The sequence below is a fragment of the Pseudopodoces humilis genome, chromosome 8 (assembly GCF_049639895.1).
Source record: "Pseudopodoces humilis isolate 2021_Gansu_Grassland_sample_001 chromosome 8, ASM4963989v1, whole genome shotgun sequence".
NCBI classification, from domain to species: Eukaryota; Metazoa; Chordata; class Aves; order Passeriformes; family Paridae; genus Pseudopodoces; species Pseudopodoces humilis.
In genome coordinates this window covers 15,538,079-15,564,728 of record NC_142207.1, presented here as the reverse complement: position 1 = coordinate 15,564,728, position 26,650 = coordinate 15,538,079, and the positions used below count along the sequence as shown (strand labels likewise).

The window sequence follows — 26,650 nt, the reverse complement described above, 5'->3', positions numbered from 1 at the left end:
AACAGAAAATACAGCCCAGTCTGTTCAGGAGTCAGAGGAAGAGAGAGTGGGGAGGCGGGGGAAAGCCAGAGATAAAACGAGAGAAACCTCGGCAGTAAAAACAGCATCTTGGTAAATAGACTATTAAAAAAATTCTGACCCGCTTTATGGCTTTCTTGGCTGCCGTTCAGCTGTGCTGCCCTGGCCGGCACGGAGGGAAGGTAGCAGGAGCCGGCGTCTGTGTGGATGCTCAGAGCCCCAGGACGCGGCTTCCCCCCGCCCCGGAGCAGCCGCACAGGGCGTTAAATTTAGCCACATAATGATGGCCCTGAGGAGGCAGCCTTTTGTAGCCACACTGTAATTACTGCCTCGCTTATAAATTTTATTTTTCTTATTATGTTTCCTCCTCCTCCTCTGCTGGGGAAGGGGTGGGGGTGGTCTCCCACACTCCCATCAAACCCACAGCTCTCTGAAGAGAAGGGGGTACCATGGGATATAGGGGAAGGTGGGAATGATTGCCCAAACCCTGTGCTGCTCTCCTGGCCCAGTACAGGGCTTGTGCCTGCGTTTGGGGATGGGGGAGGTGTTGAGCTAACCCCGGTGGGTAGGGTCCCTGCAACCTAAAACATGGGTGTCTTGACCCCCCTGATACTTAAATTCACTCTCTCAGACTGGTTTGGAGATTGACTTGTGCAGGCAGGAGCAGGGGATCTCTGGTGGGGCTGCAAGCCCATGTCATAACCAGGCAGCCAGGATCCCCACCAGGCTATGGGGGATGCAAGGAGAAGCCGTCTGGCCCTGCTTGGCAAGTCACTGGTCACAGCCCTGCTCCACTCAGAGGTGGGGAAGGCGAAAAGGGCCACCTCCTGCCAGGAGCGGGCAGAGGGTACGTCTCCTCTCCGAGCCAGTGCAACTGGGGGACAGCTTCAGGCCGGGCAAGAATGTGCCAGAAAAGGTCTCGTTCCCCTCTTGTTTTCCCAAAACAAAGGAAACAGCCTTGCATTGCTGGAAGTCGCGTGCTCGGGCTGTGCTAGCTTGTTATCATCCGATAACCTGGCGACCTGGGAGCTGCCCTGCTCCTCACCCGTCAAGCCTGCACTACGGGATGCGAACAGCTTCCGCATGAGCTGCCCTTTGCAGAGATCCGTTTTCCGCTCCCCGGGCTGGGGGGGACAGTGGGGGGGGGACTGCCACGATGGCCCTGGCTGGCCCCAGCCTTACCATGTGCCACATGCCTGGGAGGAGATCTGCCCCTGTCAGTGGTGATGGATGGTGAGGGCAGAGGAAATGCAGAGATGGCAAGTGCCTTGGCATGGCCCATGTGCTGCTATCCCATGTGCAGCATGGAAGGAGATGTGGGACTCTGCTATATTTTACTTTGTCCCATGCAAATTCCTTGAGAGCACCGTGGCCAGGCTTTGCTGTGGAGCAGGATGGGCACTGTGCAGGGCTGGGGGTGGCAGGGGTCTCTTGGGGCATACAGTGATGCCTTCAGAGAAAGCAGCCTTGCAAGCTGCCAAGGAAGGCGGTCCAGCACCAGGACTGCCTGCTTTCCATTCCAGCTTTGCCCCTTCTCCCAAGCTCTTGCCTTGGGCAGTGATGCCAAGGTGCCCTAGGGACTTAGATGGGGCTGGTGCTCACAGTGGTGTTCAACTATCACTGTGGGGCATGTTTGGGGGAGCATCTCCTCGGCAGGGCTGCGTATGCGGCACGTGTGGAACCACAGCAGTCTCACCAACTGTGCCCAGGGGAGCCGGCTCATCCCAAAGCAGCCCCTTTCTCCTGCCCTGTGCTATAACGGCTCTGTTCAGCACGATGATGACCTGAAGCAACCTCCATCCCTTGCTCAAGTACCCATTTCAGGGCAGGTAGGACAATACTAAATCAACTCCTTTAAAGCCTTCTGACCTGCAGCCCCACAGACGTGCCGGTCTCCATCCCTCCCTCATCTCCTGCGGGCTCACTGGGGTCTGGTGCGCTGGCCAGCTGCCCGGGCACGGGGCTGCCTCGGCTGCTGGCCAGGAAGCTCCTGGCCTGGCTGGGTCTGTGCCCTGATCCTCCACCCCACTGCGGGGTCCGTGGCTTGTGCCGGGCGCCAGGGATTCAGCACTGAGGTGGTCGCAGGAGTCCCCAGAGACAGCAGCCACCACCTCACTGGTGGTGGCTTGGGAGCCTGGAGAGCGCCATGGAGCAAGAGACAAAGTGCCCTTTCAGCCTAAGCCCTGGAAAGTTGTCTCTGTGTGTGTGCAGAGGTTAATGCCTTCGGCCCTGGGGAGAGGAGTGGAGAGGAGAGAGCACGAGCTGGCTCCGTCCCCACCGGGAGCTGGGAGCCATCCCTGCACGTGTGCCTCTGCATGTGTCTGCGTGTGCCTCTGTGTGCAGGAGGCTTATGCATTTCCGTCTCGGTATATTTACATGCGTCATGTGTGCATCTTACTCATCACTGTGTTTTTCTTTCCTTGTTCTTGGGTCTTTCCCCCACCCCCACCATGGATCTGTAATTCTTATGGCATTTTATTCTTCGCTTTTATTTTTTTGTTCAAATCTAGTTTTGGAAGTTTCTGCCGCCTTAGGAAAATAAACTGTATTTTTAGTGCCTGTCTGTAAGGCTGCTGATGCCACCTGCCCCTGCTCATCGCTTACTCACTACTCGTTTAAGCTTTTATTTACCCCTTTGCCTCATGCTGGGGTGTGGGGGCAGCCAGCGGCGTGCTGGAGCTGAGCAGCATGGCAGGAGCACGCCAGAGTTGTCAATGAGTGAAAGGCAGCTCCAATCTGGCCTTTATTGAGGTCTGGGTTTGCCTAGCTCTGGAGCAGCCTGCCCTGTAATCAGTCAGCCACCAGAGTTGGCCAGCCTTGTAATAAAGTAGCTCTATATTTATTTGTTCTGTTTATTCGCTGCTCTGTAATAAGTTGGGAGTCTTCCCCACTCGCCCCATTTTCTTTGGGAAGTTCCTCTGGGTCTCTGAGGGGATCTGCCATGCTGTGTACAGTGGATGCTTGGGGCCCTGCATCCTGCGAGCTGCTCTGGCCACATCTGGGCCATGTCTCCCCATACACCCCAATGTCCAACTGTTCCCAACCTCTCCCCAGCATTCCAGCCCCATTCCCCAATGCAGAGAGCCCCAGTGGCTCCCCTGGTACCCCACATCTCCCCATGGCCCCTTCTCCTCCATTCCTGTTGCAGCCAGCACTGCCTCTGTGAGTCCCCCTCCCTCCCTCTCTATATCAACCTTGGGTCTTTTTAAAATACATTCATTAAAAGGAGCTCAGTTGCCCTTTCCCCAGCGAGGCTGGAACACTGACAGCCTGTTCACCCGCGTGTCTGTAATTAAACTCAATCTCTGGGTGAATACAACAATGTGACTGCACAGAATAATTCCTGGAGATCCTGACGCCGAGGAGGAGTGTGGCCTGTAAGCGGCCCATTCACGCCTGGCTTTCTATAAATACTTTACTATGTGGCATTAAGAAAACTTCAAGCCCTTTCTCCCCCCCTCTTTTTTTTTTTATTTTTTTTTTTTATTAGTGCTACATAATATAGTAATTGTGTGACTAGAAAGTCTCCCCTGTGCCTGCCCGGGTTCACAGGCCTGGGTGTGACCTTGCACTGCACTGGTCGAGCATGGGAGCCATGCCCAGGGACTGCTGTGCCCAGGGACCTGCCAGCCTCACCAAGGGGATGCAGGTGGCCTGCAGAATCCTACATCCCAGAGCTCTGCCAAGATAAAAGGCTTACATCCCTAAAACCCTCCCCAGTGGTATCCCTGCTGGCAGCAGTGCTTGGCTGATACGTGTTCTGTGGTCCTGGAAGCTGTGGCTGCTGGAGAGAGATACTGATGGATATTGGAGAAGAGAGAGGAAGGACAGGCATGGGGGAGCACCTCTACATTCCCATGGCTATCAGTGTGGCTGCTCCTCAAGTTCCAGCCTGGTAGCTCTCTAACCTGGGATCTTTGGGAAGCCACAGGGGAGCTCCGCAGGTCCCATCATGCCCAAGGACAGGGTTAAGTGTGTGGCCCAAGTGTGACCACTTCCTGCGTGCTGTCCCCTGTGCTTCCCTGAGGCCATGCCTGCCCTCCCCTCTCCTTGAGCCTACTGATGGCATTGCTGGAAAGGTGCTCAAGCATGCCTGGGTCCCCAGGGAATCCATCCTCTGGCTCTGTAACCTTCATTGATGATGTTTTCCAAAGCAGACACACAGAGCAATTTCCTTCAGCCACGGGTGTGCCCCACACACTGCTCAGCTCCCCAGGCAGGAGCCCTTGGCTGGCTCCTGGGACACTGGGACTACAAGTGCCTGTCACGGTGCAGAAGCCACGGTCACAGAGCAGTCAGCTCCCTGCCTGCCTGGCTCTTGCTCCCTGTATTTTGAGACCTTGGGGTTGCAGAGAAAGCAGGGCTCCCCCGCCCCACTCCTTTGGCCCTCTGAAGAGCTGGAGCACAGAGACTGAAGACATAGGCAGAGGATGGGCATCCCATGCTCACTCTGCCACCTGGTTGACATGAGGATATCGCTGTGTTTGCATGGCCAAGAGTAATATTAGGTCTTTGTGCTGTGTTGATGTTCTTGAAAGCCACAATGAACATTAATATTCATGAGCCCACTCCACCTCATCCATAGTCATGTAGCATCCCTCCACAGTGTGGTCCCTGTGTGTTTTTCACTTGTGTGGCAGCGTAATGCCCCAGGGAGTGGCAATGTGCAGAGCCAGAGCTGAGCAAGGGCCATGGTTGCTGGTGCAGGATGAGCTGTGGAAATTTGGGGACTGGCTCTCCTCGGGTGCTGCACTATTTTGTGGCTGTCTAGTTGAGCTTGAAGATAAGTAGACCCACAGGTCTAGAACAGGGACCTCCAGTGTCCCTGCTCTCCCCCGCAGCCAGGCATTTCTCCAGCTGCTGCAGCCGCGTTCCTGCCTTGGCACCCCTGCCTTGGTGGGGTAGCCTCTAAACTTGTCTCCCAAAAGCTGCCCAGTGTCTCTGGAAGCCCTGGTGGTGCAGATAAAGTGCCAGGAGAATTTCAAGTGCCTCCCATCCCCTCCATCTCTCACTCCACTCTGCTTTGCTGCTGAAGTTTCCCTGTACGGCTCCCCACCTGCTCCACTTCCCAGATCTGTTTTGTGGGACACCCCAAACTGCCTCCCTCCCAGCCCCAGCACTAGGGACTTGGAGCCCAAAGGAGGAACATTTGCATGCGCATCACTGCCACGCTGCTGCAGTGTGGATGCGCTGGGTGTCGGAGCGCGGGGCTGTGGCGGCGGTGGGTGACAGGGACGCGGCAGATGGCGCCCTGGTTCCGGGCACCGCCTGCCCGATGAGCTGCGGCGGCGGGGCTGCGCATCCGGCACGGCCCCTGGGGCGCTGCATCCTGCATCCCACCGCATCTCTGTGTCCCGGGCTGCATCCCGCGCCCACAGCACCGCAGCTCTGCAGCGCTGGCATTGCCTCGCCCTGGCTGCAGCCTCTGTGACAGGGATGCTTCAAGGCAGCAGGGCTGGTACCCACATTGTGCTGCCAGCCCGGTCAGTGGTGCAGCAGGAGCTGAGCAGGCTGTCATGCAGCCAAGGAGCTTTCCCTCATCACTGCAACATCAGCCCTGTGTGGGTTAGGAGCAGGAGTGTGCCTGCAGCTGGTCTTGCCCTGGTCTCCCTGCTGCAGGGGTTCCTCCATGCTTACTTTTCTCAGGTCAAATGAATCAGGGCAGATGAGTAGTTAGGCTCCAAATTAGGGGGGTCTTGGCCTGTTTTTTCCTTCAGGAAGGCTACAAGAAGTGAAAGTTCCAGCTCCCCAGCCCCTGCTGAGGCAAGGCAAGAAGGACTGGAGCCAAGTAGGTGCTGCCCAGCACAGTGTGGGGAACAAATAGCATCAGTGGCCACAGCACACCTCACATTATTTACTGCTTACAGAATGGGCCTCTGTTTGCCTATTTGTTTATGATTTTGCTGCAAAATCTGTTGATAGAGGGATCAGAAATTTTACTAAAACCTCAGCTCTTAATCGACCATGCTCAACCAGTGCTCAGCCAGTGCTGGCTCTTTCATTCCAGCTGGGATCAGCAGTTATTCTCTCAGACATCAATACCACTGTGGGCTGTTGTCATCCACAGCAGAGACCTTTGCCCATTCTCCCTCTCCAGCCTTTCACTTGTCACTTTGATAGCTCATCTTCAAGCTGCCCCCAAGTTCAGGGATACTGCCAGGGTCTCTCCACAGCCAAGTGTCCTGCCTCTGCCCATAGTGAGGGTTTGAGCTTCTGGGAAGCTCTGAGAAGGCTTCCCAAGACCTGCACAGTGGTCTGTCCCATCAAGCTCCACAGAGAGCTCCCTGCGTTCTGGAGGCTTCCCATGGGCTCAGGTCTCAGCAAAGCTGCACAGTGTGAGCCAGGGTGCTCTTCCCCTGGCTCCTTACCGTGCCAGCCTGTCTGTGCAGCTCCCGGTGCTGCTGCCTCCCCTGCCTTTTACTTACATGTTTTTATGGCTCAGAGGGAGCCGTCCTGCCCCAATTCCCCTCATGCTCCTAATTTCATAGTTCTCTCCATATATCCATATATATCCATATGGCATTTGATACAGGTTTTATGGGCATTTCCATACGTTTTACAGACACAGCCATTACAGAGCCAGGTTTCACCCGAGAAACCTCGGGGGAGCAGAGCACTGAATCGCCTTAGTCTTGGCCCCAGAACAAGGCTCTCTTCTCTCCCTTGCTGGGGCTGCCGCTATCAGTGCTGCAGAGGGCTGGGGGACGGCTTGGGGCTGGTCATGCCAGCCTTGAGAGCCAGGATGCTGCCTGCAGCCTCATCCATCCTGCTTCTTGCAGCCTCATGCTGCAAACCCCAGGGCTGTCACTTCTGCCCTTTCCAGACGGATGCCACTGGCAAGGGATTGCTTTGAATTCAGGACCACAGTCTTTTTGGCTGGGTTGCCGGCATCCAGCCTGTTTGCCTGCCTGTTGGGCTGTGGGGACTGGAAGGCCCTGGTTGTAGTGCAGAGAGTGATGCCATCCCAGCTGTCGGGACAGCGACAGGGACAGGGACACCGACACACAAGCTGCATGAACTGCAGCTGCTGCAGTGTATGCAGAACATCCAACCTCTGACACAGTGGCTTCTGGCTGGTGGAGGGGCAGAAAATAGATCCAGGTGCATGCAGCTCTCTGCACATATTTTGTCTTACTACAGAGACTGCCAGCACTGCAGTAATGCCCAGCACTGCACAGGGGCTGATTGTGTTCCTGGCACAAGGGAAGAAGCCTCAGATCTTATTTAAAAATAAGTTGGGTGACATTGTTTTCATCTTCACTGTGGCCAAACCCTAGAGCAGTCTGAAGTGCAAATCTAAGGCATCACCATGGCATGGTCTCTAGGTGCTGGGCTGCTGACCACTGTCTGCTCAACAAGTTGACTGGGACAAGTGCATGCAGGGTTGCATGCACTTAGCACCTCTTAGCACCCCCACAACCTATTGTTACTTGACAGGAGCGAACATAGCAGCATCTGGCCTCACTGCAGGTCCGCAGTTCTCCTGGCCTCATGCCGGACTGATAGGATGAGGAATTTTCCACCCTGTGTGTGAATTCCCATTTGCAGGGCAAATGCCCACTCCCACCCAGCACTGCCTCAGGGACTTCTCCTTGATGCTCAGCCATCCCAAACACGGCTGTGGCATCATCCAATCCAGCCCTGCATGTGAGCAGTGCCCTGGATCAGCTATTAATAGCAGCTCCCCTCTCCCCTTTTGAGGGCTGGTGGGAGTCCAGGGTACATCCCACTCTCTTTTCTTGAACAGATCCTGAAAGCAGGAACCATTTGTGGCTTCCCCGGCCGGCGTGTCTTTCCTTGGCCTCCAGCATGTTCTATTTTCTGTGCTGTTTACTGTTCTTCTGTGGGCTGTCAGGTTTCCACTCTGGGGAAAGGCTTGTAAATGGGGGGGTGGGCAGTGAGTCCGCACGGAGTGGCTATGGGAAGGCAGGGATGGGGGAGCACAGACATGGCCTTTATCACAGCCTAGGGGATGTGTGGCTCATAAATCCAACCCAGGCAGATAGGGGATAAATCATCCCAGCTGGGACACCGGTGGTTACCCATGGTTAGAAATTAACTTTGTGTTGGATGGGTCCCAGGCTGTGGGATGGGAAGGGAAGGCTGCTCTGGGCAGCGTGCCTCCTGCCTGCACAACCCTGGAGCCAGTCTGCAGGCAGGCAAGGAGATGCCCACTGCCCTGGCCCAGGCAGGCAGAGCTGGTGGGCACAATTAAAGCCAGAGTGACGAAGTAAACAAGCTGGGGTGGATGCTGTGGATGAACGTGTGCTGTGGGTGATGATGCTCTGGCATTCACTCTGACCTGTGTGGACTTTGGTACTTTGGTGAGTATCTGTAGCCACTGCACTCATCATCGTGGGACTGCAGCACACTGGGCACTAGGACTGGTCTACTTGGGAGGGGGCAGGGACCCAAGATGGAAGGGAAGTCGGCAGGGTGTGCTTGCAGGGCAGGAGAAGGTGTGGGCTCACAGCAGGACTGTCACCTTCCCTCCTCCCTGTTTTTGGCAGAAATGGAAGCCTTACCTGATATCACAGGGACATCCAGGCTGGAGCAGTCTTTGGCCTGGCTCCGTTCCTCTGAGGGTAGAAGGGGGCAGTGAAGCCCACAGACCCTGTTTCTCTCTCCAGCTGCAGTATCCTTCTATCCCCAGTTCCCCTTTCTCCATCCCTGGTGTTCCCTGCCCAGCTCCATGAACATCCCCAGACACTACTATGTGTAGGGCCAGGGCTTCCACGACAGCTTTTAGGTATGCAACTATAGCAACCTCTTCTTCTGCTCAGGTCAAGTGCCCACAGTTGGGACCATGTCACTCGTGGAGTCTCAGAGCACCCACTGAGGAGGAAGAGGGGAAGGGGCAGGGGTGATGAGGACACCCCTCCTGCAGTGGTCTCCAGGCATCTGGCTCCGCTCACTCCTGGCCAGCTCTCTAATAGCTCCCCAGCTTTCCTTTCTAATGAGGCTCTAATTGGAAGCCGGTTGTGCTTCCCTTCCCCTCCTCTCAGAGCTCTCCAGTCCCAGTGCTGCAGGGTGATTAAGCTGAGGTTTTGGGTTTTTTTAATATGGCAGAATTATTTTGGAAGGGCCAGGATCGTTACATGACGGGCTTCTTGAAAAACCCCAGGCTTCGCCTTTCAGACGAGGCCTTTTCAAGTGGTTTTGCACAGTACACGTCTCTGGGCAGCGACCGTCTCGAACAGTTACTGTTAATTATAGATGCCTCTTTCCCGCTCGCCCATTACTCAAAGGATTTTTGTGTGTTTTAACAGTGTTTTACATCAGCCTGAATAAGACTCTATTCAGTATTTCCAAGAGCTGGAACTTGGGCATCCCCTGCTGTATGTGTCGTGCTCTCCTCCCTGCATCCCTGGGGCCAGGCACCAGGCAGCCAGCCTGGGCACAAGCCTTCTTCCCACTGCCCAGCCAGTGCATGCACTGCTCTGGGTGCAGCAGTTGTGCCTGCTGCATGCACAATCTCTTGGCACCCTTCTCCTGGAGTCAGAGACAGCCTCAGGCACAATGGTCCCATCCTGGTCTCCTTAGCATGTGCAAGGTCATCTTCTGGCTGGTGTGTTTCCCTTGCATTAACCCAGTAGCTGGAGCTGTTCCCCAAGTCCTCCTTCAATGCCCAACTATTCAACAGCAACTTACTGCACTAATGTCCTTGACAACACTCTTGTCTCCCCTGCCACCCCATTTGTACCCTCTGCCTTCAAAGGCCACCATTTATTCCAGCTTGCCTCCTGTGTTTAACCTTAGGTGTAGGCTGTGATAAGAGATTGCATCTTCTCCCATGACAGCCAAGCTGGTTTCACTGTCCTCCTTTTGGAAACATCTTGTCCTAAGTATTTTCCCATTCCCACTGCAAACCCCAGATGCTCAGCTGGGCATGCTGGTTCCTTTGGAGAGCTCTCGTGGGTTTGAGGGGGGTGATTTCCCACTGCAGAGCAATGCTGTGCCTTCTCTCCAGCTGCAGGCTGGTGTTTCTGCTCCTGAAGCATTTCCAGATGAAGAACCAAGCCCTGAGCTCTGGGTCTCTCTTGAGAGATGGGAACCCCCCCCAGGCTGTGCTGAGCACTCCACAGAGGGGGCACAGACTCGTGGGCAGAGCCACCTGCCCAAGTGCTGGGCAGCTGGGCTTGGCAGTGGGTGCTTCTACCACAGTGAACCTTTAGTGAATGCAGAAGTCTAGAAGGGTTGGAAGATAAGAAGCAGCATCAGGACTGTTCTGCTGACAAATTTCACAAGGCCAGAGGTGACAAGAGCTTCCCCTGTGTCCTCTGTGAGCTCCTGGCTGCTCCCCCAAGAAACCACAAGTTGGAGGGGAAAAGTGTATCCTCATGCTCACTATCCATCCTCCTAAAGGCTGCAGTGGGGACTGGAGATGGTGGGGGTCATCTGGGAATTCAGTGGCATTATTAGGGAGAGCCCCATTTAGGGAAGGGGGGGATGTGCCTTTGCAGGATGTGCCTGCAGCCCTCACCTCCTCCACCTCAGCGTACAGGGCACTGTGGTCAGGCCCATTTATAAAGCTGGTAAATATATTGGCAGAGTTTGTGTCTCCTCCAAAGGTCAATATTTGTGCAGAGTTTAATTTTAACTTAACAAGCAGTTGTTTGCAGAGGCTGCCCTGTTTGTGTGTGTGTGTGTGTATGTGTGTGTGTGCTTCCCCACTGATCGATGCCCATGGGGAGGAGTGTGAGTGGCTCGGGTGTGTGCACTGACTCACTGGGATGCACAGGGGGTCGGTGACACTTCCCGCTCCCAGAGATGCTCCGGATGCAGGGGCAGCACTATGTGGTCCAGAAGATAAGGTCCAGGGTCTGTGGCCGAGTCTATAAATGCAACCCACAAACCTCTGCGGGAGGTGACAGCAGGCAAAATGTGTGGCTCCAAACAGCAGCCAATGGGGACAGTGGCTTTCCCAGCCTGTTCTGACCGGTGCCCTGGGCTTGCTACAGGCAGCCCTGCAGCCGCACAGCCCCCAGCCTTGCCCCTTCTGAACCCGTGTGGCTTTTGTGGCTCTCGTCCTTGTTCTGGCAATATGGGTCTCCCAGCTGAGCACATTGTTCAGGCCGGTTCCAGGGCTCTTCCAGTGCCACTGCCCATGGAGTTTTAAACCCCCTGTCCACCCTCCCACCCCACCAGGTAAGGCAAACCCACATCCCACATGCACCTGCACCACCTCACTGAGGCTAGTGGCTCTTCTTTGAGAGGTCTAGAGCCAAAGTGCCTCTGCGCTGGCAGGGAAGAGGTTCTGGCCTGGTCTGTTCCCAGGCACCCAAGGCTTTTGCTTCTGCTACTCCCAAAGCTCCTCTAGCTGAAATGCCAGGCTGTGCTTTACCCAGGGGCAGGTCCCCTACTTGGGGACAGCCAATGTGCCGCTCATTCATTCCAAGCATCTCATCCCTTGGAACAGAGGCCAGGATCTCTCAGGTGCCTGCGGTGCATCCTGGCATCCTGGGGCAGGATAGGTCAACAAGCTGGATCCAATACCTCCCCCCAGCCCATCTTGCCCAGAGTACAGAATGTGTTATCTGTGGGAAAACAGGAGAATAACAGTGGGAACAGCTCTGGCTTGCAGGAGTTTTTCCAGGAGCCTAGGGGCAGGAAGGGGGGTGCAGCTGGGGGAGAGACAGAGAGGACAGAGCCCACCATCCCCACAGTGCGGCTGCTGAGGCTCCATGTTTTGCAGCCTGCCTTGTGGGCGCTGAGGTTTGGTTTCCTTCTCTCTACTCTTTTCCTCTTCCTCGCCAGGCCCCAGGGCTGCTGACTGACCTCAAAGGGAAAAGCAGACTCCAAGGGACGGCAGCAGGGATGGGCAGGGGTAAACACGGGACTGGGGCTGGCCAGGCAGTGGGTGATGGAGGTGAAGTCATGGCGTGACGTCAGCCCTGTGGCTTTGGGGACAGCAGTGGTTAGGCTGCTCAAGGAGGGGCTGCTGTTTTTCTGCAGCTCTGCCGCTTGCTCCTGGTGCCCGTCTAACTTATAAACTTTAATGGCCAGTTTTAAAGGTTCCTGCCATGGGCACCTTGTTGCCAGATTTAGGTTTCTAATTTGGAAACTTTCCCCTCTGTGGTCAGGGGAGGAAGGACTCAGGTCCGCTCAGGGCCAGTCATCAGGACATGCGGGTGCCAAGGAGACAGTCCAAAAGGACCGTGCTGTCGTCACTGGTGTCGGGACAGGGTTGGCCACGCATGGGGCAGACAGGCTGCAGGAGCCCCCTGGTTCCCTCCCGCTGCCCACATATTGGTGCAATAAATTTAGCTCCTCCTCTGCTGCTGGCCGGGGGAGCACCGTCAGCTGGCACCTGCTCCCGATCAGCCCAGCCGTACCCCTGAGCCCCAGGGGTCACCGCAGCGCTGGGCTGTGTGGGCAGCTTTCTCATCCTGCAGCCCTTGGGAGACACCGGGGGCCACAAACCTCAGCTCGTGGGGGCGAGCATTGGGCTACAGCCACATTTGCTGCCACAGGTGCCAGCAGAGCTGGGGTTAGACACAGAGCCGGGGTTAGACAGAGCTGGGGCTAGGTACGGAGACGGGATTGTGCTCAGAGGAATGCCTGGATGTACTGCTTGGCAGGAGGAGAGCATGCAGGGCCAGCGCTACAGGAGATACTGAGGGCATGGCACTGCTGCTCTTCCTCCTCTTCCTCACGTCCCACCTTCCCTGAAGCCCTTTGGCAGCTCCTGTGAGGTGTGGGTTAGCAGAATCACATTTCCCTACTGCAAACTCAGCTCTCCTCTGCCTGAAAAGACTCAAGAAACCTTTGCGATGCCCAGGAGTTGTTTGGTGCTGGGACGTGGGGTGAGACCTTACCCTTTACATTCAACAAGGAAACCAGCCTAGAAGCTTGATGGGAGCCTCCCCACCGTCTTTCCACCCAGCCCTGGGGAGAACAGGGACATCTTACCCCGTCAACTGCAGCCACCTGGGGTTACTAACAGTGGCTCCAAAGAGTGACTATGGCTTGGCTGTGTCTCTCCTTGTCACCAGGCTGGTGTGGCAGGGCTTGTCCGCACATTCACACTGTACAGGCTGGTTGTCTGAGAGCACTGCATGAGGGTTGGTCCTCCCAGTGCATGCTGATGTGTTCATGCTGTGATGGGCTGGATCAGAACCTGCCCTGGAGCATCTTAACTACCAGGAGGGTCCAGGACTTTGCTGGGGGTCTGGGGAGCTGAATGGCAGACAAGGTGGCTGGCTTGGCCAAAGTCTGCACCCCGGGGGTTGAACCTCCCCAGGGTGGGCACCCAGAGCCCTATAAATAGCACATGAAGCCAGAGAAGCAGAGGAGTGGCCCTGGTTTACCAGCACTTTCATACCATGGCTTTCAAGTGGTTCCCCTGCCTCTTCCCCATGAGCCAGTGGCACATCTGCACCCAGACGGCTGCCTGCAGCGCTGTGCCACGTGCTCTGTGGCCAGAGCTGGAGCTGGTGCCACGTGCCAGCCCCGGAGCAGCCCTGCTGTTGCCAGCCCTGTAATTGATTCCTGCTCTCCTGAACGGGTGGAGACTGCAGATGCGTAGCCTGCTAGGAGGCAGTGGGCTGTGGGCACCAGCTGCAGGAGCCAGCATGGGCAGAGTGAGGAGCATCCCAGTCCTCACTTTGGCTCTGATGTCGGCATGAAGAGCTGCCTTTTGAGCTTCCAGGTGTTTGAAGAGGTTCTCTGCCAGCCTCAGTTCCTGGAGGCAGGGCATTTGAAGGAACCCTGTTCCCTCAGTTTGGGGCTGCTGGAGGAGCTGGGCTTATTGGGCAGCAAAGAAGGAGCTCCTTGACTACGTGATGGCAGCTGATGGCAGAGCAGGGTGGGTCTACAGAGGTCCCTTGTTATTCCCCCAAGCCTACAGATAGATCTGGCCATGGTGATGGCAGGGGTTTAAGTTGAGGAGGATTTTGTGGCCTGGCACCATATAAGAGACAATATATTTGAGCATGTTATTGTGAATAAGGTTGAAGATAGACCAGTTTTTAGACTGGAGGGTAATGTTTTTCCAGGAGAGAGAGACTGCAAACAGATGAAATTTTACGTGAGCACAGGGCAGCTGGAATCAGAAGTCATTGGCACCTTGTTTTTCAGTTCTGCTGCTGACAGATAGTGCTGCATGGAAGAAAACACTGAGAAAAATAGGGATGAAAATGAAATGAGGCTTTTAAAAAACACTGTATTTAGCCAAAGGGCACCGTTTTATTGTCTGGAGATGGCAAGAGGTGAATGAACCCTTCTGAGCAAGGTGAGCATGAATGGAGAGAGTGATGTGATGAGTGGGGGGGGAAAAGAAGCAGATGCCAGAGATGAGGAGGTCTTTGCTTCTCATTGCCCAAGGGGGAATGGTGAAGCTCCGAGCATCTCTCCCAGACCAAGCTGGGATCCCTGCCCTTGATGCCAAGGAGCAAATTGGGCTGCAGCAGCTGAACCTGGCAGGACAGAGATGAAGTAGGCTGCAGCAACAAGAGGAAATCTGCTTGCCCAGGTGGAGTGGCACAGCATGGGGCAGGGTTGGGACCATGGCTCCCATCTCTCCCAGCCCTCTGTGCCCGCCAAGGTATCACCACAGGGATCCTGTCCCTCTCTCCAAGGGCTGAAAGGGTGAAGGTGCCCTGACAGAGTGTTTTATTTGCAGCAGGTGTCTGAAATCCAACCGTGGTGGTACAGCAATCCCTCCTCTCACCTGGAGATGAACCCAGCTTGAGAGACACGGCTGTGCAGGGTCAGGCCCTGCCGGTGTTGGAATTGCCCCTGCCACAACCAGAGCGTCTCCCTGGCAGCCTGATGGGCTGGTCCTGCCGCAGGAGACAGGCGCGTAATGCCTGATTTCACAGCACTGGCATGCTCTGTTTGACTGTAGCAATGATCTCTCCTGCCCTGTCCAACTCCAGCCCTTGCCAGACCCCAACCTGCAGCTCTGTCAGCTGGGATTAGGTACAAGATTTGGGCTAAAATATCTTTGCTCTTGGCTGGAGCAATTACAGAGAGGGGAAAGGTCAGCCTGTCATCTCTGGAGATGGAGCTCCTGCCCTGCCACCAACCCATGTGTGGCATTCCCAGAACTGCCTTCAGCCCCCGCAGCCAGCACTGGGGTTTTGTAAGCCCCACACAAAATAGGAGGGGGAAGGCAAAGGTTTCCCCATCTCTCTGATGCTGAGGTTGACCATGAGATGGGCATAGGTCCCTGGGCTGTCTGAAACAAACCAAAGGAAGACTTGGAGAGAGGAACAAGAGCAGTCCATGCAGAAAGAGCCTCCCATTTGCTGTGTGCTCCCAAAGTGCTCCTTGCTGTGTCCAGCTTGTTCCAGCAAAGCCATGTCTGACAGGAGGAGCTGTTCTGTGGGATGGCTGGCAGCCTAGTGCAGGTAGTGCTAAGGGAGGCAGAGCAGGATCTGTGGCACTCTGGCAACCTCCAGCCTTGGACTGACGGGAGCACTCTATCTGTGTCTCACTATTGCGCAGTGCTGAGCCCAGGCCGAGGCTTCTTATCACCTCATGGCGAGGTGCACAGCCCTGAGCAGCCCTCCGTGTCCCTGCAATCTTGCCCTCTCCCAAAGCGCTGCTTCCTGCTTGTCTTGCTGGACCCTGGCTTTGTTGGCTGAGCTCGCTCAGCTTTAACAAAGTTTATAGTGCTGGAATGCAGAATGGCTGCTGGCCTCCCTCCAGCCTAAACATCCCCACCCCACAGTGCGACAGGCGCTGATAAGGGTGAGTGCCACAGCAGGCAGGTATCTCGTGCCCAGCCCGCGACCTTACAGCCACACGACCTTGAAGGTTGTCATTTATCTCACACGCGTGTGTGTGCGCACACGCGAGCTGTCTCCCATCCCCGAGAAATGTTCTCCGCATCCCTGGCTTTCTCTCCAGGCCAAACCCACATGCACGTTGCCCAAAACCGACTCCGAACAGACTCCTTTGATGAGCAGGGCTTAAATATATATTTGGCATTCCAGCGGCAGCGTGCCGAGCGTGGCCAAGGGTGTGAAAGTGTTTGCTTGACAAACTCCGGGGGCTCTCGCCTCTCTGCTGGCTCTGGGGATTTGCAGGAGAGAAATATCAAGGAATTTTTCACCTCTCTGTTTTGTTTTGTGTTTTTATTTTGTTTTCCTTCTGCGAGTGCATTTTTAGCTCTGGTGAAAAGTGCCTGATTGACAGTCATAGAGACTGAGTCCCCTCTCTTTGCTGACACAGGGACAGCAGGAGCAAACAACCCAGCTTGGGCCCAGATGGGAGATAGAACAGCCCTGAGAGCCTTTCATTGAATGTGGGGGCTCCCATCTCCTCTCCACTGTCCCTGTCCCCTCCACGAGTCCAGTGCTGTCATGGACTGATTTGGGTACCACCAGGATGGAGATGCCCCAAATCCTGGAAGTCCCAGGCTGTGGTCTTCTCAGAGCTGGCTCTTTTGCAAAGACCCTCTCTCTGCTGAGGGCAGTGGGTTCCAGTCACCACTCAGCTGGCCTCAGAGAGCCCCAGCATCGCATTGTGGGGACACCCATTCCCATTGCTCCATCGAGGATTTCCCAGCCAGTGTCCCCACGTGCTGTGGCACCAGCTTGGTGTATGTGCTGGTCTCCAGCACCTTTGGGGTTGCAGAGGTGTTACCTTGTGCCTGTGGGTGGGGAGATGGAGCAAATGGAGCAAAAGAGTGTCTCCATGGACAAGTTGCAGATGGACAAGCTGGCTGCTTGCAGCCTCCTAAAATGATGCATAGGAGGTGCTGGGAGCATGAAGTCAAAACCCTGAGCTTCACTTCCCACTCAGCTCCTTCTGGGCTGCAGCCATGATGGGGCAGGAAAGGCAGCTCCATTGCATTTCCATGTGACACAGGATCCATGGAGGGGCTGGGATGTGCAGAGCTGGAACCCTGGGCTTGGATGTGAGCCCAGAGATATCTTCTGCATGGGGAGGAGGAGGAGAAAGGCAAATCTTCCTCATCAGTCCAGCCACTGCATCCTGTACCTACGGAAGATGGGGAGGGGAGCCCTGGGGAGTGGATTTGGTTTCAGGGCCCATGTCTGCAGTGCCTGCCAGAGAAGACTGAGAACCTGGCTGACTCTTGGGGAGGGGTCTGAGGGGGCTGCATCTGTGTGTTCCCAGCTGTCCCCAGTGTAATCCTTCATGAAAGAGAGCCCTCTGCCCTGCTGCATCCCCATTTTCAGGTCACAGGGCTTCCTGACCCTAAATCACCTGCCACTCCCAGCCTGATGGATCACCATGGAAATAGGGGTGCCACCCCCCCAGAACAGAAGAAGGAAAGGATCTGGGATCTGTGGGGCAGAGGTGCAGACTCTGGAGGCTGCAGAGCACGGGTTAGGATGTTGGTAGTCTGTGGGGAGAGGCTTGGTGCCCAGGGACTGCAGGGTAGAGGTTGGTACAGTTTTGCAGAGGGATTGGGCTGCTGTGAATTACAGCTGCTGGGAAGGGGATATCGAGGGATTGTGGAGCAGGGTTGGGGATCCTGGGGGCCCATGAGGTTGGGGGCAAACTGTGTCCCACGGGCAAGAGCAGGCTTGGCTTGGGCTCCTCGAAGTTTCCTTCCTGGCCCACTGAAGAATCGCTGGCTTGTCTGAAGGATCATTGACCTGTGGATTTCCTGGGCAGCAAGTCCCTTTCATGTGGCCGCTTGCAAACTCTCATGACATCACCACGGGCTGCTCCTCCTGGAGACAAGCTCAGTGCTTTTTAGGGTTTTGCCTTCCCCCCGCCCCAGCCTGTGTGTTTTGGCCAGGGGGGACCCGGCAAATCACGTCCAAGAGCAGTCACTCTGGCAGGGAGATGGTGTGCAGGGCTGGGGGGCAGGGAGAGGGCAGTGTGTCCCCCCCGTTTTGAATAAACATGGGCTGGCCAGGGATGGAGGGGGCTTTTCCAGCCCGCACCACACCCCGGGGGGCTATTTTTTGCCATGAATGAAAGGGCTGTGTGCTCACAGGGCAGGCTGGCCTCCTGCAGCTGCTGCTGTGCATGGAGAGTTCTCTCGACACTCAATCCTGTGCCTGGCTGGGGACCAACATCTGCACTTGAGCACAGCTGGGCACTGCCCGTGGGACACCTGGGTATCTGGAACAGCTGGGCACTGCCTGGGGGGACACCTGGGCACCTGGCACAGCTGGGCACTGCCCGTGGGACATCTGGGCACCTGGTACCAGCTGGGCACAGCCCGGGGTGCCACCAGCAGGCTGCCATGCCTGGGAAACACGGTCTGTCACAGAGCAAGGGGAAGTGATGGTGACTCAGTGGCTATGCCAGCAGCAGTGCCAGGGCTGCTGGGGCATGTTGGACCCAACCCTACTGGGGCCATGTGCCTGGGGACCTGCCTGAGGCAGCTCAGCAGTAAGCCCTGCTGCCCCCCTGCCCCACACAGAAATGCTTCCTGATGCAGTTTCGGGTCACAATGGGGCAGCATCCCCAGGGGCTGCCCCTAGGGCTGCACCCCTGCTTGGGAGGAGCTGCAAAGCCACAAGGGTGGAGCAGCTGCCTCCTGCTCAGCCTTGGTCCTAAACACACCCAGATTCCCCCCAAAAGCCCCTAATCCCACCTGGCTCAGCACCAGCTTCCTCTCTGGGCCCTGTTAACTCAGCTAATCCCTTGTGTGCCAGGTTTAGGGATGTACTGGGTGCAGTATTTCCATGGTTGCCCCCCTGTCATCCCCAGATTTTGTTTCTCAAGGAGTATGAGGGCTACTTTGCCAGTTCCCAGCCCTGACCCTGACCCATACTCCTGTGTCTCTGCCAGCCTCAGTGCCCCACAGGTCCCAGGGGACCCATGAGTGCTTGTTCCTGTGAATAAGTGGCCTGTCCTCGATGGGTGGAGCCGAGGTGCTGGATCCCACCCTTCGATGTTCCTTATCGCCACACAGCATCCTTGTGATTCACCAGGTGTGGCTCCCTTTCCATCACCCCACTTTGCAGGAAGTTTCCTGGCCAGCCCCCCATGGGCTCTGTGCAATAATAACAAGCTGGGATGAGCTGGCTGGCCTTCCTGAGCAAGCCTACAATAACAGACCAGTGCAATGTGTCGAGCTTTCCTGAGCAGACAATAATAACCCCGCATGAGCTGGCACACTTTGCGGAGGAGCCCTACAATAATAAGCCTGGATGATGTATCCATATTCACTGAGGCAGCCTAAAATAACCAGGCAGTGTGAGCCACCCAGCTTCCTCACAGATAAGCGGGGTCACTGAGCTGTCACTCTGGGAGAGGAGGCATAGTGGCCACCAGGTCTCCATGTCTGCTGCTCTTGACCCAGGAGAAGGCAGCCTGTGTCAGTGATGGGTCAGGCTGGTAGAGGTGAAGGCCATAGGTACTATCAGCCTGTGACTGCCTTCCTGGAAGCAAGTCCTCACTAATCCTGGCATGCTGGGACCTGCTACACTTCAGGGCATTCTTCTTGTCCATCTCACTTGTCAAACTGACACCCAGTGCCAGCTTCCCCAAAGGCTCTCCTGCTGTCACCTTGGGCTGCTGGACAGGGGGACAAATGCCCATGGTCAAGCTGGAGGTGGCAGTGCTACCAGCAGCTACCACCAGACCCTGCACAGCAAGGCCCAGCATCTTCCAGCGTTACCTAGGTGGAGAGGCAATGCTAGGCCGTGCCGGACACAACTCTTTTCCAGGGAGTTTGTTGGCATTTGGGCAGGGGGAGGGTTTGGATACCCATGGGTTTGCTTGGCAGCATGGCAGGAGGGCCTCTTTCCAAATGGGATAGGGTAGAAATTGCCCACTGGGGCTGCAACCACTCACCCTCCACCAGGATCTCTGCCAAGCCCCAAGCAGCTCATGGTGGCTTGGTCTTCACATGACTGGGGAGGAGATGGTGCAATCTCCTGCCCTACCTCTGCTCTGCTGCTGACCCTCTTTTCCCTGGGATTTATCCCTGCGCGTTGGATGCAGGAATGAGTGGGCAGGGCAGACACAGAGCCCCCCCAGCATCCCTTCATGGGGGGAGCCAGCATCCACCCCGGCGTGGCGGCGGCACAATGCAGAGCCCCCGCTGCCACCACGCCCCTCCGCTCAGTGTCTGCGAGAAAGGCTGTAACCCAAGCCACAAAAACAGCGCAAGGAGAAAAGAAAAGGGTATTGAGCGGCGGGGCTGCTGCGGTCGCCGGCCAGCATAGACTGCTGGTTGTTAAGCGAGTGCCTCGCTTGCAAAGGCTGCCTTGATGAAGTGTGAGACAGCACTTACGGAGGGACGCGGGCAGGCATTCTCGCTCCATCTTCCGCTCACAGTGCCGCTCTTTATGTGCCTGACATTTGCTCGCTGGAAAGGCCCCTGAAGTCAGAGGGAAAGGAAAACATTGCCGGCAGCAGGGCCAGAGCGGTGCTGGGAGGAGTGCTGTGCCATGCCGGGCCGCGCTGGGCTGGGCTGGGCTGAGCTGGGCTGGGCCGGGCTGGGATGCTCCTCTGTCCCGGCCTCACCACCCGCTCTTCCCCGGGGTGACCCCTTCACCTCTCAGCAGCTCTCCGGCTGCCTTCCCCTGCCGGCACCGCCGCTTCCTGCCAGGTGTGCTCAGCCTGGCTGCCTGCCTGCGAAACCCTGGCCATGCTGCCCGTGCCTGCTCCAAGGGCGGGCTGGCAGCACCACCAGCTCTCCTTGTTGCTGCTGCTGCTGCTGCTGCTGCTGTGTGTCCCCTGGGAGTGCATGACAGGGGGGATGGACACAGTGACAGTGCGAGCTCAGAGCTGGTCCTTTCGCCACCTGCTTCTGGGGTATGCAGTGTCCCACGTATTGCTGCAGGCTGGTGGAGGGTGGAAGTAGATGACCACTGGAGCAGCATCAGTGGTCAGCGTAGGACATCTCGGGGTGCCTGGAGGTGGCTCTGTCCCCAGGGAGAGAGTCATTGCACCACAAGGGAGCTGGGGCAGGAAACTGGGCTGATGTGGCCTGTTTCAACCCAGGGAATAAGCACCCCCTTTCCCTGCCCTTCATAGCAGCTGGAAGGGGACAGTTCAACCCTCTCCATCTATTCTCTTGCCGACAGATCCTCTGCTGCTGGCAGAGGACGGGCAAGCATCTCTCTGGATCCCAGAGGGGGTCTCTCCCTAGCCTGACTGACATAGTCAATCAGAGATGCCCGGCACAGATCCAGTAAGCCATTCCAGCCCCATTCCCAGAAGCATGCACAAAGCTTGTGGCACGGTAGAGTGCCAAGGGCAGCCTGGCTATGAGGCACAGGAATGCACCAGCCATGGAGCCCTTCCCCTGCCCACCATCAACTGCCACAGCAGCACCAGACTTCATCCATGGCAGTGTGGCAGCAGCTGTGCCCAGTGCCAGAGAGCCAGTCTGCCATTCCTGGTCTGTCACTCCACCACGCTGCTTCCATGGAGTCCGCTGGCAGGGGCAGTCTGGGGAAGCCATCCTCCCCCTTGGAGCACACCCCTTGGCTCCAGCCCTGGCAGGAATTATTAAGTGTGCCCCTGTGGAGCATGTGCTGAGGCTGGCCACGGGAATGTGGGCAGATCCGACATACAAGCCACAGCAGCCAGGCTGTAATTTCCAAACAGGCCCCATTCGCTCTGTTTTCCAGTTAAAAATATATTAAAAAATAGGAGTGTGGGATTTGTAGTGAAGAATGTTGGTAACCGCTTTGAATGTCTGGTGTGATAATGAAAGGGTCAGTCCCCAGCTTTGAGCATGACCGATTTAGACTCTGGTGCTTGGCAGTGGCACGGGGGCCCAGCATGATTCAGCCTGCCTACAAACCCGTCCTGGGCCAGGGAAAGGTGATGCTCCTGTGCTGGTGGCATGGTGCTGGGCTGGGTGATGTGCCCCTTCTGCTCATACTGTCAAGAGGACATCCAGATTGCTGTCCCTTTTGGCTCCTTGAGAAGAGAGTCTGGGCAGGAGGTGGGTAAATGCAGAATGCCTTGGAGATAGATTTTGTACCCTGCCCACCACTGACCCTGCTGCGTCTCTGCACTGGGGTGCAGCCCCACAGCAGAGGCCTCTGGGCTGGGGGTCACTAGAGAGGCTGCAGCCCAGCTCCCTCTGAGGTGCCCCTCCACACGGTGGGGCTGTCAGTGAGCTCACAACTTGCTCACTGAGGTCGGGCACCTGCCCCCCTTTGCTGGGCACCCCCCCTTCCCCAGTCACAGTTCAGGGTGTGCTGCAGAGTCTCCCGTGCCGCTACCACAGCCTTGAGTCCCTCCTGATACTGGGGCATCCCACTTGGCCTTGTGGCCAGGTAGTCATAACAGGCCAGACAAGCCATGCCAGCTCCAGAGGCATCACTCCCTGGTGCCTGGCAACTCGTGTGGGGCAACCCGGCCAGCACTCCCCCAGCTGCCAGCTCTCTGCTGCTCTCAGCTCCCCGGACCTCAGACATCATGTTTATCCTGGAGATGGGTAATCAGGGAAAAACAAGTCACCAGAGGCCAGGGCTGATGTTGCAGTGGGGACAACTTGTCTGCAGCAGGGTTCAGCGTCGGAATGGAGCAGTGGGGCAAGGAGGAAGGGGAAAATCAGCTGTAGCCAGGGCTTGTCCCCCATCCAGCCCTTTAGGGGACACTTCGTTGTCCCTCTCAGCCTTCGAGGCCATCAGGTGGCCGGTGGCTGGCACAGCACGCTCTGCTCCCTGCTGAGTCATAGCTCTGCAGGGAAACGCTTCCAGCTCTGGTTATAACCCATTTCCCTCCGGGGCTGTGAAGCGCAGCCTCCCAGTCCCGCCGCGGGCCAGCTCCGGCCACCCCGTGGCCCTGAGCCCGCGGGCTCCAGCCGCTGGGAAGGGCAGTGGCAGGAAGTGGCCGCTGACTCCCAAATTCCACTCTGGGCTTGCTGGAGCTGAGCCCTTCCCGCAGGCGTGGGCAGCAGGTGCCCTGCACCTGCAGACCCCTGTGCCACCCCGGATGCCAAATCCCCTCGGTGGTGCTGGGCACTCTTCTCCCACTGCCTCCCCAAGGTGCCACCTCGGTGGGTGGGTGTGTGCTGCTCTTGGGGACACTGGGTGGCTGCCAGGATGGTTTACCCCATCCCCAGGGACGCCATGGGGACGCTGTGCTGGCTCTGGGCAGCTGGGGCTGAGCACTGAGTGAGCAGCTGCCCTGCCAGATCCTTGCTTGAATGCTGTGAAGCCTGAGGAACCCTGGGGCTTGGGGCACATCCCAGCTGCCATCCTGGATGGGTTGGAGCAGAGGGGATTGGGCAGCACCCTGCACCCCTGCCCCAGTGCCCTGGCATTCCCCAGGCATGCATTGGTGACAGGGAGAGGGGGTGAGTGCCACAGTAGTGGCACCCAGAGCTGGCCAGCTCTGCAGGGGACTCTCCTGCCCTCCTGGGGCACTGACCCACGCAGTGCTATCTAGCACACTTTGCTCACTTCACTGCCATTCCTGACTTTCCTGGGAACTGCTGTTTGCTTTTCTCTGAATTATGACTCCAGCTTGTGCCTTTGATCTGGGTTGTGTCGGCCACCCGTGACCAGGCCCCCTTCTGCCTTTGAAGTGCAGTCACCTTCCCAGCCTTGGATGCTGCTCTTGCAACCTTGGGTGCAACCCTGGCTCTGTGGGGTGAGACATGCAGGGCAAGAACATCTTTGGGGTACCTGATGTGCTCAGCATTCCTCCTCCTCTCCAGAACCTGGTGATGAGCCAGCACAGCTAATGGCTCGGAGGCTGGGCAGTGAGGCATCAAGAGGTGTGCTCGCCCAGTACCAAGCAATCCCAGGAATGCTGGTGGGATACTGGCAGCAGAACATTGCTCCCTCCGGTGGTAATGAGCAGGGACAGAGGAGGTGATCTGTATAGCAGCTGGTCAAAAAGCAGATGCCAGTGCCATGCATTTCCTACAGCCAAAGGGCCTTTCATGCCTGTGAAAGCAGAAGAGATGCAACCTGCATGGAAAGTGTCTGTCTGGGCACCAGCCAACCCGTCCTGGTATCAGCCCTATCCTGTCAACCTGTCTGGCAGGGAGCAGTGAGGAGGGCTCAGCCTACCTATTCTGCCACTGGGAAACTGGGATCAAGCTTTGGACTCTGGCCTTGAGTGGGTCTGAGCGTCCCCATCCCCTCCCCACTTTCCTGGCCCAGAGAGGATCCTACCTTATCTGTTACACTTTGTTCTCCTGCTGTCTGGGTGTGGAGCAGGGCAGAGATTAGTGTGTTCAGACCTTTGACACACACACACACACACACACACACATACACACACATACACACAACCAGCCATGCATGCACCCGCAGCCATGCTCATCTGCACACTGCTGCACGCACAGTCCCTACGCACGTCATCGTGCTCACACTCAGCTGCACTTGTGGGCCCACACTGTGCCCCCTGCAGCACCCTCTCCGGGGCACATATGCTTTTCCCCATCCCTGTGAGTGTTTGTTTGAGCACTGTGAGCTATGTTATGTTCCCAGTGGAGTGTGGTGCTTCCTCAGCCTGCCAAGATCTCTCATGTGCATCAGCATGGCCCAGCTGGAAAGGTGGGATCCCACTGGCACGGAGTGCAGGCAGGAGGAGGGAGGGCTTCCCGTGTCAAGTCTGGAGGGAATAGAAGTGTGTGCAGGGAGGCAAGAGCTGTTCTGGCAGATTAGGAGCAAACCTGGGCATCCCTCATCTCACTGTCACATCATTTTCACTTTCTGTGGGGCCACCGGAGATGCCGTGTTCTGGAGGCTGTGGTGGCAGGCAGGGGCTACCTGTTCCCACCTCTTGCTATGTCATGTCCCTGTCCATATTCACAGGCTGCAGCCTGTGCTGCTCCAGGCAGGGAAGCCACAGCCCTTCCAGTGCGATCTTATCTCCAGCATTTCACAAATGACCCAAAAGCCTCTGCAGTCTGCCTCTCAATGGGAAGGCAACCCACTATCCAGAGCAGGGATGTGTGTGTGTGTGTGTGCACAGCTGGGAGCAGCCACATCCCACCCAGTGCCAGAGCTGCCTGTTTCCACAAACTGCTGCAGTCCTGAGGTGAAACAGATGTAGCCTGGCAGGCAGAGGGGGGCACAGCCCCTTCTCTGCCCCACAGCAGCACCGTGGCAGGGTGACCTGGCAGGTGATTTCCTGGCAGGGTGATGGTGCCTCTGCTTTCTCCCACAGACCCTGCCCCAGATCTGCGGTGCGGGAGAAGGGCAGGCGTTTGCCTCTGCTCTGCAGCAGCTCTACACTGCAGTGACACAGCAGGAGGCCAAGCAGGCTCGGAAACGGCATTGCTCTGGTGAGGAGCTCCTTGGCTGTGGCATGGGGAGCATGTGATGCAGCTGTCCCCTCGACTGCTGAGCCCCATATCCTGGGGTAAGAGAAGTGTGGCCCCAGGTGCAGCTCACTCCATGCAACAGTCTCCCCCTTTGCTTTCCCCCCCATGGGCTGGGCTCACAATCCAAGCACAATTCCTGGAATGGGTTTGGGCAATGCCCCATGCTCCTTTATCTTAATCCCAGATTGCATCTTTTTCTGGTACCAGAGGACAGCGTGGATACAGCACCCATTGCAGAAACCACGGAGCACCCCCATCCACCTGCTCCATCCCAGGAAGATGAAACAACATCTTCCAGCGAGAGAACCTCGGTGAGTGCAGCTCTAGGAAGTCTCCTGTACCAAAGGCAGGATGGGGCCCACATCTCCTTTCCCTCCTCTCATCCAAGCACTGTGCCCATCCAGGATGGGCTAGGAGCCTCAGCTTGGTTCCTAGCCCATTCTACCCCATGCATCCTGACTGGAGAGTGTGTGATTGCACATGTTGCACTGCATATTTTGCAGTCCCACAACACAGATGACAGGAATGTCACTGCTTGCACGCTTGCACACATCCTGCATGACTCCCCAAGGTGAAACTGACACTGCCTCCTCTTTGTTTCCAGCCAGCCTCCTCCCCATCTCAGAAGCCCCAGTTGCCTGCAGCCAAGGCCAAGCCAAAGAAGGCAAAAGGGCTCTTCAGCTGAAAGATTGCTGAGGGCTCTGCTTCCCCCAGCATCCAAGAGATGGAGTGCAGAGCACCCACGCATCGTCTGCCTCTTCTCTGCATCTCCTGGTGGACCCTACCCAGGTCACGGTCCCCTCCCAAGATGTCTTCTGTTGGGCAGATGGAACTCTTTTCTTCAACAGTGTTTCAGGAAACAGCTTTTCTAACTCTTCCCTGGTCCAGAGCTCGCCCAGGCTTCATCTCGTGGCAGAGCCAGTGCAAGACATGGGAGGAGTGGGAGGGATGCTGCCAGTGGGTGTGGGACAGCTGGGGCTCTGGCAGAGCTGTGGGGTTTGGCTGCTCTTGAGTGGGTTTTCAATAAAGGGCTGTGTCTGGGTGAGATTCCCTCTCTTGCTCTGTCCCACCAGGCCTATAGTGTCTAGGAAGGGATGTAACCTCTGGTGCTGCTGGGTCCCCCTCAGGCCAGTCCTGATGTCTCAGGGCCTTGCAATGACTCTGGACAGTGAGGTGACAGCAGCTCGTTGCTGGGCACAGCACACAGCTCCCAGCCATGCTGTGCCTCACCCTGAGCAGCAGTATGTGTTTTGGGGTGTGCACAAGAGGATGCCCAGATCATGGGGGCACAGCATGCTGAGGGGGCTGGAGCCCATGTTCTTGTCCCATACCAGGATACACACCGTGTGCTGGTGCCTGCAGAAGCAGGCTGGCAAAGGCCCTGGGTGGGCTGCAGAACACCCTACATTTGCAGGCAAGAGCACCATAGTTACTGGGCAGGTGATAGAG

At 56.7% G+C, this 26,650-nt stretch overlaps 1 protein-coding gene across 6 annotated transcripts in view; it reads left to right on the top strand.

Annotated features, from left to right (window-relative positions):
* The window catches only part of NHEJ1 (non-homologous end joining factor 1), a 42,564-nt gene extending 16,366 nt beyond the window's left edge, over positions 1 to 26,198 (top strand). For 2 of the 6 annotated variants that reach the window (XM_014249264.2, XM_014249262.2), the window contains 3 exons: positions 25,045 to 25,162; positions 25,386 to 25,512; positions 25,806 to 26,198. In XM_014249264.2, the coding sequence (XP_014104739.2) occupies positions 25,045 to 25,162; positions 25,386 to 25,512; positions 25,806 to 26,073 (513 nt within the window). In that variant the 3' untranslated portion in view covers positions 26,074 to 26,198. Of the gene's footprint in view, positions 1 to 25,044; positions 25,240 to 25,385; positions 25,513 to 25,805 lie in introns of those variants that run through there. The other 4 variants (XM_014249263.2, XM_088059018.1, XM_088059020.1 and 1 more) reach the window with 4 other exon arrangements.
* The last annotated feature ends 452 nt before the right edge of the window (positions 26,199 to 26,650 follow it).